At 43.6% G+C, this 11,055-nt stretch overlaps 1 protein-coding gene across 1 annotated transcript; it reads right to left on the bottom strand.

The window, feature by feature from the left end:
* Positions 1-1,946: 1,946 nt before the first annotated feature.
* On the bottom strand, positions 1,947-10,768 carry LOC130133020 (tripartite motif-containing protein 16-like). Its single transcript, XM_056301904.1, has 8 exons — positions 10,661-10,768; positions 8,690-9,022; positions 7,469-7,843; positions 7,149-7,232; positions 5,057-5,290; positions 3,839-3,998; positions 3,656-3,715; positions 1,947-3,572 (listed from the first exon to the last, which is right to left on the bottom strand). Exons 1-8 carry the CDS (start codon positions 10,766-10,768, stop codon positions 3,052-3,054), a joined length of 1,875 nt encoding a protein of 624 aa, XP_056157879.1. The 3' UTR covers positions 1,947-3,051.
* Positions 10,769-11,055: the final 287 nt, after the last annotated feature.

Genomic DNA, 11,055 nt, shown 5'->3' with positions numbered 1-11,055 from the left:
TGTGGAGGCACTAATTAGTACTTTTGAATCTTATAAGAGTCCGCAGGTGTTTGATGATTTGTGCAACACTGTTCTGGATGTTGCTATGCAATGTGGTGTCTGTACAGACACTGCTCCAGAACGGGAGAGAACACTTGGTTCAAAGCTGGAGGCCCACCATGTTCTGTCTACTGTGGGCAGCCACGCAACAGACAATAGCAAAGACTATTTCAGGACAGGGGTCTTCTACCAGGTTTTGGACAGGATGCTCGGTGAGATCAGGGACAGATGTTCACCTCAGGATGGTGACATAATGATTGGGATACAAGCTGTGCATCCTAACAGCAAAACCTTTTGTGACAGGGATAACCTATTTGCATTTGCCAAGATACACGAACGTGGCCTTGAAGACCTAGAGCAGGAGCTCTACCGAGTCAAAAGAGTTTTAGAGCGAAAGGTCCAACAAGGGATGCAGAGGCCGTCTACAATTGTAGCCTTGGCAGGTTTTATCAAACCGTACAAGGAAGTTTTCCATGCTTTCTTCAGGCTTTGCAACAGTGTGCTGGCAATACCGGTCAGCACAGCTGCCTGTGGGTGCAGCTCTTCCTGCCTGGAGCTCATTAAAACCCACCTCAGAACTACCATGGGAGAGGACCGGCTCAGGCATCTCGGGGTGGGGAGCATAGAGTACAGGAGGGCAGCCACCTGAAATCTAGACGAGTTTGTGGATAAGTTTGCACGAAACCACCACAACCGGAGAATACAGCTGTTGTAAACTGTGTTGTAACTGAGGTTAAAGGTCGTATCAGCGATAGCTGCTGGATGTTGTGTTTGTTTACGTTTGTGTTTATGTTCAAATAATTTTATATTTTACCTGAGGACCCAGCAACAAGACATGCAGGAGAGACAGGCAGCTCACCCCTACATTCAGTATTATCTGGGGGGGGGGGGACCCCACACAGTGTTTTGGTGTTGTTATGTGGAGCTAGGCCCACCTGCCCCACATGTTTTGAGGGCAGTTTATGGCGCCTGGGCTGCGTAAAACCACCAGACTTGTCTTTGTACAGCGCACGTAGGGAATGTGGAGCTAGCAGATCATGAGGAGATATTAGCTGAACATTATAAAAAGTGGGACGTGTTTACAAGACGCCCAGGACTGCTGATACAACCTTTAAACTGGACTGACTCTGTCTGTGGACTGTTGGGGTTTATGTGGGGTGGAGGAGAGAGTGGAAACGCCACATGTGCTCACTGCACCTGTATGGATATGGGCTTTTAGGAAAGGGGTGGATGACAGGGACATTCTTGGTGCCTAAATGTGTGTGTGTGTGTGTGTGTTACTCCTGGTGACATGTTTCATCCACACATCCAAATGGAGGAAAGTGAAAACCCCTCTCTTCTGTTTTCACCAGGAACCTTGTGGACAATCATCTCATCCTCAGAGCTTTGAGACTAATGGACAAAAAAACAAAACATGCAAAATCTCTCCTCAGAGCTAATTAAGATCTGGAAACATCTGAGGACCTCGAGAGCAACTATGAAAAAGTGCAGACGTATTAACTTTGATTTGCTTTATCTATTATGTTTTTTTTCTCTATCATTTATGTTGCATATTTTATTTTATTGAAGTTATCTGTCTTACCTCAGGTGTCTTGTATGTTGAGAGATGCTCACTGTCATGGTTTGTACGCCCTTATGTTTTATAAATGAACCACTTTCAATAAATAAATAAATAATACCATAGGAGTGAACAGGCGCCATTTCTAGACCCGGTATCCAGTTCTCCTCTATTACATCCATGCAGGGGACAGAGTTAAGAAGTCCATAACCAACACAAGTGTTGTTTATACACACATACTTGACAAAACAACAACAACAACAACAACAAAACACGAATGGAACTTTTCTAATTCAGCGTCTTTACTGGTGTGAGCACATGAAATTAAAGTACATTTAATAAGGAAGTACAGTCCACAGTACTGGATACATGGGAGACGTGCTGCTGTTACTGGGACATATTAACACATGAGTGAAGCCACTAATACAAACCTACACACATGTTCACCTGCACAACATGTACATGGATGCACACAGGTGAGACACAACCACTTCTGTCTCTCTCTCTGTCACACAGACACACACACACGGAATAAAACATAGCTTTTCTTTACAGGTGATCAGGAACAAAACACCACTTTATTTAACACCACACAGAAACCATCAATAAACAGGAAGCTGACTCGTATATTCTTAAAGTCGCACATATGATAAACATTTCTCTACAACACACAATCATAAGGTGAGTCCAGTAAATTCTACATGTGAAGCTAAAGGGGATTCCAGAGAGGAAGAGAGAGAAGGGGTAAACTAATAGCAGGGTGAAGTCTTGTAACACCTCATCTGATCCATCGAGGTTTGTGCTGTTCTGATGTGGATGTTATCATTCAGCATCTATCTATTAAACATCAGCCACACACAATCTTCCATCTGGATGTTTACACACCATGTTTTTACCTCCCTGTCTGTCTGAAACACATTCTGCTGATCTGAGCAACAACAAACAAGCTGTGAGTGGCTAAACAACATCCATTTAACGTGTACTCCTTTCACACGTTGTGATTTTCACACTGTTATCTGACAAGAATGAAAAGAAAACAGCATCCTGACTACACAATGTGCTGCAGGATGAAGAAGTTACAATATCCATCATCACTAGTTTGATTTCCTTCGCCTCGCTCTTCCATAACAACCAGCATCTTTACTAAGACTACAAAAAGCTTTAAAACTGCCTTTATTTATCAGTCTGTGTGTGTGGGGCTGAATTAACCTTCCTTCACTCTCACTTTGATCAAACCACATCCATCAGCTGCTGCTTTTTAGCGCCCGTTTGGTCCCCCTGGATAAGAACTGAGATTCTTTTGAAAACCACACAAAGAAATGAAAGTGGTGAAAGAAACCCGTTCACCAAACACGTCTTCCTCTGAGGACAGCTCTGCCCTTTCCACTCGTCAACTATTTCCAATCATATGTTTCAAACGCAGAACAAATCCTGACACGTAACCGAGATCTTCCCTACCAGACCTTCATCACCTCTGCAACCGCTCCATCATCCCACACTCCAAGTCCAGGATAGAGAGGCTGAGTGAAAGTGGTGTTGACTTTGTGGAGGAGGGTGGTTGTGTCAGAGACGCTGTAGAAAGACAAAACACCTGCCTCGTGGTCCAGGAACACTCCTACTCTGGAGGAGGAAGGACCTGACACCTTTGTTTCTACACTATTGTGTGTGAACCAGTAATGACCCCCAAAGCAGATTAACCTCCAGGACTTGTCATTATCACCAAATTCTGATTCACCTGATGATCTCTTGATGTCTTTGTATGACACTGCTATACCAACACCACCACTTAATGTCACCTCCCAATAACAGCGTCCAGATAAGCCCTCCTTGCACAGCACTTGGCTATAGTCAGTAAACCTGTCTGAATGAGGAGGATAATTCAAGTCTCGTGGTGTCCACGTCACCTTCCTGTTGTCCTCTGACAGGGAGACACGTTGATGGGCAGAGTTCACATCCAGCGTGAGAGGACGACAATCTGAAAGAACAGAAGTATTAATGTCAACCTGCTGTCATTTACTTAATAATTGTTGTATTTGTGTGTTGCAGTGTTTTGCTTACACAGTAAACAGTCTTCTCTGGTCTCTGGTTCTGGTGGCAGTAAGACATCTACAGCAGACGCTGCAACGAAAAGCACAACAAATACAACACGTTTATAAACTAGATGAGACTGCAAGTGTACAGGGAGGTTTTTCTGTGTGTTGGTGTGTGTTTTTCTCTATACTCGATATTCCTTTCAGCTACCTGCAGATGAAATCCTGGGCCATGTGTGTGTCATGATGTGGTCTAGTTTGTCTCTGAGGACAGACACAGCATCAGTCACATCTCTGAAGTAACGCAGAGGACGCACAACAATGCTCGGTGAGTCCAGAGAACCAGCCGGGAGGGACAGAGACTTGAATTTCTGGAGTGAGAGAAAGAGGACAGAGAAAGAGAGACAGAGAAAGAGAGACAGAGGAAGAGAGAAAGGAAGAGAGACAGAGAAAGAGGAAGAGAGACAGAGGAAGAGAGACAGAGAAAGAGAGACAGAGAAAGAGAGAAAGAGGAAGAGAGACACAGAAAGAGGAAGAGAGACAGAGACAGAGAAAGAGGAAGAGAGACAGAGGAAGAGAGACAGAGGAAGAGACAGGAAGAGAGACAGAGAAAGAGGAAGAGAGACAGAGAAAGAGAGACAGAGAAAGAGAGACAGAGGAAGAGAGACAGAGGAAGAGACAGGAAGAGAGACAGAGGAAAAGAGACAGAGAAAGAGAGACAGAGAAAGAGGATGTAGTTAGATTGTGTGTCTCCAACACAGGACGTCTCATCAAACACGTCTCTCACTAAACCCTCTCCATCTGGCTGTGTGGGTCAGTGAGCTGACTAGGACACCAAGTACAGATTGTGGCTCATCACCTTTACTACAAATCCTTCCCCATCTTTCCTGAAACTCTCCACAGAACAACAAGAAACAGAAGAAGAGTTACGTTTGTACCAAGAATCACTATTATTTCATGAAAGATAAAAGTCCCACACAACCATCGGCGTCGCCAGGTCATCTTGCCGGGGCTTCAGCCCCAACGTTTTGAGCGTCGCCCCGAATATCATTTTAAATGTGAGCCTATGTGAAGCCCGACACCACACGTGACGTGTGGGAATGTCCGATAGTCTTCGTCATGTAACAGCCTGTCAGAATAAATGCTGGTCTCTAAACTAACTCTGTGTGTGTGTGTGTGTGTGTGTGTGTGTGTGTGTGTGTGTGTGTGTGTGTGTGTGTGAGGGAAAGATAATTTAATATTCCAGGAAACTAATGTTAACATAAATACATGTATCTTTTTCCTCTCGTCTGGTACTGTAGCATGTCAATCAATGTTTACCATAGCAGTTGTGAAGTATTCTGCTTCTACTCAATACTACTACTAATAACTAACAACTGCTAATATTTTAACACCACAAGTCATAATTAATCTGGGGAGTAAACAGCACCTGAAGGAAATGGATGTGGTCGTCAGTGTGTGACAGCTGCTCCAGCTCAGAATCGCTCCTCCTCCACTCTTCCATCTCCTCCTGCAGCTGCAGGAGAAGCTCTTCAGCCTGACTGACTGCAGTCTTCTCCTGGGCTCTGATGAGCTCCTTCACCTCGCTGCGCCTCCTCTCAATGGAGGCCATCAGCTCAGTGAAGATCCTCTCACTGTCCTCCACTGCGGTCTGTGCAGAGCTCTGTCAGTAGAAAGATACAAACACCTGCCTGGTAAAGAAGCTGCATTTCATTTAAGAAGAAGGACCAGATGGATCCTAAATGTACATGTGACTAAAATGAACTTCTATTCCAGTCCTTTCTTCCACCTCTGATGCATTTTAAGCTGTGTTAGTATCACACTTTATTTAAATAGATAGTTACAAATCCCTTAGCAAATAAACTCAACCGCTGAAAATAAGACAATAAAACAAAAAGGGTGAGATAGGGTGAAAGATAAAACATGTGGCAAAACACCTTGTGCAACTACTGGGCTGCGAACATTGTAAAACTTTCCCATTGGGCATTTACATATGAGAATCAACAGGGCACAGATTGGGTTCACATGGAGCTCTTATCCAATCCTTTAGCGGTATTCACCTCTCCAATACCACATAATCCTAACATACAAATAACAAACCCGGTGGTTAAAGCTTCACTTAGGATAGGGCTCCAGTTTAGGAGGCATCTTGGATTAAAGCCTGCCAGCGGTCTTTTCCCAGCAGCAAATAATCAGTTCTTCTCGTCATGTGTGTTAGATAAGGCATTTCAACATTGGCATAGACATGGACTGGTGTTTTTCTGGGATGTATTTAAAGACGGAACATTCACCTCATTTGAAACACTTACCAAAGACCATAACATACCCACATCCCATTTTATTAGACACCTTCAAATCCGTAGTTTTGCCAAGAAAGTGTTCCCCTCATTTCCGTATCTGCCACCCAGGAGCCAATTAGATGTTATTCTAGAGATGGATCCCTTTGGGGGAAAACGGGTCTCTATAATTTACACACTGATCCAGGGATTGAAACAGATATCCTGGGACAAAACAAAGACTGCATGGGGGAGAGAGCTGGGTGTAGAGCTTTCTGAGGAGGCGTGGCGGGACAGCTTCACTCGTATACATACGTCCTCATTGTGTATACCACATGGCTTCATTCAGTTTAAGGTGCTTCACCGTCTTCACTACTCGGGGGACAAGCTTGCCAGAATCTTTCCCACCACATACCCTGGCTGTCCGAGGTGCAGCCATAGTCCAGCCTCGGTGGGACACATGTCCTGGGCATGGCCCCTCCCTCAACAGTTATTGGGGACAGATATTCAATGTATTCTCACATATCTGTAAACAGACCATAACCCCTGATTTTCACACAGCCATCTTTGGCATACCGCCCCCTAACTGTAAGGTGGCAACTTTGCCTCATTACTAGCACGCAGACTGATCCTATTTAACCGGAAGTGGAATAAAGCTCCATCGTTTTTGCAGTGGTTGAGGGAGGTGCTGTCCTTTCTACCTTTAGAAAAGCTCCGATATAAAATATGTAAAACCCGCAAAAACTTTACTTTGACCTGGAGTCCTTTCATAGACTTTATTGAAGGTTTTCCCTTTTATTGAATGTACTTTTTATTTACCTGGTTGTAACGACAATACTTATAGATATATGTGTACAACTTTATATCGTCTTCAAAAATATGGTTATTATGTGGAATTGGAATAAGAGATCCCTGCATAGTCCTTTTGTTTCTTTTCTTTTCTTTTTTTGAGCCTTGCGGAGGGGGGGGGGTTCCTACAGGTTTCTTTTTTTTTGCTGTTGTTGTTCGTGTGCCTTGTATACCTGTTCCAAAAAAACTTGAAAATTGGAAAATAAATTTAAAAAAAAAACAAAACAAAAAAAACCCACCTTGTGCAAACATTTAGTTCAAGGTGGGACTCTCCTCAGCCAACAGAATATATCTGATCCATCATCTCTGCCAACCCTCGCTAGGAGAGAGGCCAACATGCTCATTTGTCACTTTACCAGACAAACAACAGCATACACTTGAGTCCATTTTCTTCACCTTCAGATCCTCCACAGCCTGTCTCAGCTTCTTAATCTCCTTCTCTCTCTGCTGGGCTTTCTGGCGACTAACATCAAACCGTTTCTGGAAGAAAACATACCAAAACATTGCAGCTGGGCAAAGGGAGAATAAAGTGGGAGGCATTTCTGTGTCGGTCAGCAGTTTTTAAGGTAACACAGGGAGCCTCGGCTTTTAGATGTGCTGAATATTCTGTGTTGAGAAACTGAAGGTTTTCCATATACAAACCAAACCTATTTTACATGTAACCTCACAGGACTGCCTCTTGTTTGTTGGTGATCAACAAGTTGTGGTGGTCCTACCTGTATCTCAGCCCTTTCTGCTGCAGCCGACACTGTATCGTGGCCCTTATGTTCATCCATGGTGCACAGATAGCAGATACACTGCTGGTCTGTACGACAGTACACCTCCATCAGCTTGTCATGCCTGGAGCACATCTTCTCCTGCAGTCGGGCCGTGGCAGAGACCAGCTTGTGCTTCTTCAGCACAGGAACAGTGTAGTGAGGCTGGAGGTGAGTGGAGCAGTAGGAGGCCAGGCACGCTGAACAGGTCATAAGGGCTTTGTGAGGTCGAGTCCCTGTGCAGAAATCACAGGCCACATCTGTGGGGCCAGCGTAGGACACATCTGCAGAGGGAGAGGCCTGCTGGTTCCCTGTTGTCTTCAGATTCTCCACAATCTGAAATATTAAAATCCTGTCTTAAAGGAATTATCTGCTGTGGTCATGAGAAAATGTACTACTGCTACGATCACTACTTATGGTGATAATAATGATAAGAAAGAAAATCAACATCACTACAATGTTGATGTTGTTAAGTTAGAATGAAGTGAGGAACAAAACAGAGAAACATGTCAGTAATAAATAAGATATGGGAAAACAGTAATATAAGAATGGGAGTAAAATAGTGTGGAGAACATATATGAAAATAACAAAATGAAAGCCACTTTATTTGACATTGTATTCTTACAACGAATTGTATTCTCACAATGAATGTGTTGTCTGCATTTAACCCATCCTATTGTATAGGAGCAATGGACGACTCCAGTTCTTCTTTCCATCGCCTTGCTCAGGGGCACAGACAGGACTACGAACCCTAACACGCATGTCTTTTTGATGGTGGGAGGAACCGGAGCACCCAGAGGAAACCCACACAGACATGGGGAGAACATGCAAAGTCCACACAGAGAGGACCTGAGAAGGCCTGGGGTTCGAACGCAGGACCGTCTTGTTGTGAGGCAACAGTGCTAACCACTGGGCCACCATATATTCAAAATATATGTAAAAATGAGTTGAGATAGGAATGAAAGCAACAGAATAGCCCAAGGATCTAGAACCTCATTTGGGATTGTCCTCCTGGGGTAACAGAACCGAAGGCTAGTCCAACACCTCAATAATAATATTACATTTCAATGGATTGAAGCTACAAACTACTAAAATGTGACCACGAGTATTTCTTTTGCCAGCAGCACAATAACTGCCACATCTGCCTCTTACAAATGACTTTTCTCTTCCTGTCAGTCTCACCTGAGCCAGCATGGTGTTCTTCACAAGGGCAGGCCTCGGGCTGAAGGTCTGTCTGCACTGAGGACAGCTGTACACTCCCTTCTCTTCATCCTTGTCCCAGCAGCTCTCTATACAGTCTCTACAGTAACTGTGTCCACACTGAAGAGTGACTGGCTGGTTGAGGAGGTCCAGAACGATTGAACAACACAACTGATCTCTGTCCAGCAACAACCCCTGCTGCTGCTGCTCAGCATTTTTACTGACAGCCTCTCTCACACTGACGGAAAAGAGCTGACAACGGTTTCGTTTTCTCTGAAAACACCTGGGAGACTGAATGGGAGGGACTTCCTTGTTCTGTCCAGAGGGAGAAGCTTTACAGGAGAACAGAGGTGAGCAATGAGTTACAAAGTCCAACACCCACAAACATGTTGTTTATATACACACCGACAAAACACAACAGACAGGAAGTTACAGACAAGAAGTGTAATTAAGACATTAAAATGGTCTTAAGGAGTCCGTTATATTCACGTGCCCAACGTTTATCTGTCCCCGTGCAGATATTTTATTGTTGCTCTATAAAGACGGTCACTTATCACTGATCAGCTTAATCAATAATGCTGCTCATGCCATGTGTCAGTACTGTCTAATGGGCTTAAGCAACGGTAGTAATGACACATTGTGTACTGTATGTAAACATTACAATATTTTGTTTATCACAAACATTGACTATATGATTATAACTACTTTAATTACATTATATTATTATTAAATAGTTATTTTATTGACGTCATTATATTACTGTTAATATGTTATTATCATATTTACTATCATATTTATTACTGTTTTCATATTATTTACTATTATTATTGTGATAAAGAAATAGCCTTCATTTAGCAATTAAAAGATAAATGTTGTGTAACTTACATTTCCTGGTTGTGATGTGTGAAACAATAGGACATCTTTTGTTGTTAGAGAAGTACGTGTTGTATATATATTGTATTTAAATGAAAAAGGACACTTTTGTGTTGAGTCATATTAATCGAATTTTTTTTTACATTTTTATAAATGTAATTCTAGTTTTTCCCCTTATCCCATCCGATTAACCCATTGGCATATGGCCGGAACACTTGTCGAATAACTCCCCTGGCTCACGTTTCCACAGGAAGGAGATAGTTGTAACACCAGCTTCCTTCAAACTCGTGTCGGCCGCTTTCGCCATTTTACACGCTGAAGCCTCGCATGGATTGCATCACCTTCAGGCCGCGAAGGAGGCGTAGGGAGAATGCTTTCGGTTGCTTGGCTACAGGTGCCCGGGTGGGCCAGAGGGGTCGCTGGAGAACGACGAGTTCCCGAACAGTACACCGATCTACACCCACTATCCCTCGGGTAAGGGTGGCCTAATGAAGGCCTGACCCCGTGGACGCTCTGGCCGTGACCGGTTACGGCGAGTCTGGGATACCAACCTCCCAGCCACGTGACGAGCAGACTGCAAGAACGACGGTTTATTCCGCTCCGCCACCAGAGCGGCCCATTAATCGAATTTTATTATTAGGAAATAAAAAACAGTGCAATAATAAAATCAGTGCAATCAGTGGGTATTCATTTAGATCAAATAAACATGTTGTAACATACATGAATCAGTAGACACGTTGGCCCTTGGCTAACGGGTCGAACCCTTTAGTCGACTGGTTAACATTGTCGCTTGCGGACTGGGAGATACGGGTTTGCGTCCCGGCTGTATACTCAAGGTTTATCCTGGTATTTTAAACTTGGGCCCTATTTTCCCATCATTTGGGGTCTAAATGAGTAATAAGGACAATTTTTTGGAATGGTCAAGTATCGAGCTAGAACGCTTTAGGCAGCAACGGCAAAATGGGCCGCAATGTAAATGTAAAAAAAAAATAGGGTCTGTAGGTATCCTTTCTGTAGTGTTGTCAGACACTTAATCTGAGCCTGTCAGTAGCAAAATACAAGCCATTTTAATGGACGTACTCTGACAAGCACCAACTGCGCCTTAAGGATAACACTGAAGCCGTTTCGCAGCTGCAGACTGAAGCGTTCTCGCTCAATTCTGGACCAATTCCAAACACCTGTCGCCATTATTGATTAGACCACAAATGATAGGAAAATTGGGCTCAGGTTTTAACATACCAGAATTACCCTCTAATATTAACACTACCAATGTCCTCATTTCCACTGTTCCAGGAGTCTCCTTGATTTCATAGGGATACAAATTCAACTCATTTTCAACTACACAACATTTTCAGCTAAAATAAGTGAACATTATCCTACTACTCTGGGTCCTCCAAGACGAAAGAAGAGCACTACAAGAAACTGAAGTCAAACACCCAAGCTCAACTCCGCTCCATGGAGGAAGCTTGGTGGCA

The sequence above is a fragment of the Lampris incognitus genome, unplaced genomic scaffold (genome assembly GCF_029633865.1).
Source record: "Lampris incognitus isolate fLamInc1 unplaced genomic scaffold, fLamInc1.hap2 scaffold_214, whole genome shotgun sequence".
Taxonomy (NCBI): domain Eukaryota; kingdom Metazoa; phylum Chordata; class Actinopteri; order Lampriformes; family Lampridae; genus Lampris; species Lampris incognitus.
Note: the sequence above shows the minus strand (reverse complement) of the source record. Positions and strands in the feature narration are given on the sequence as shown.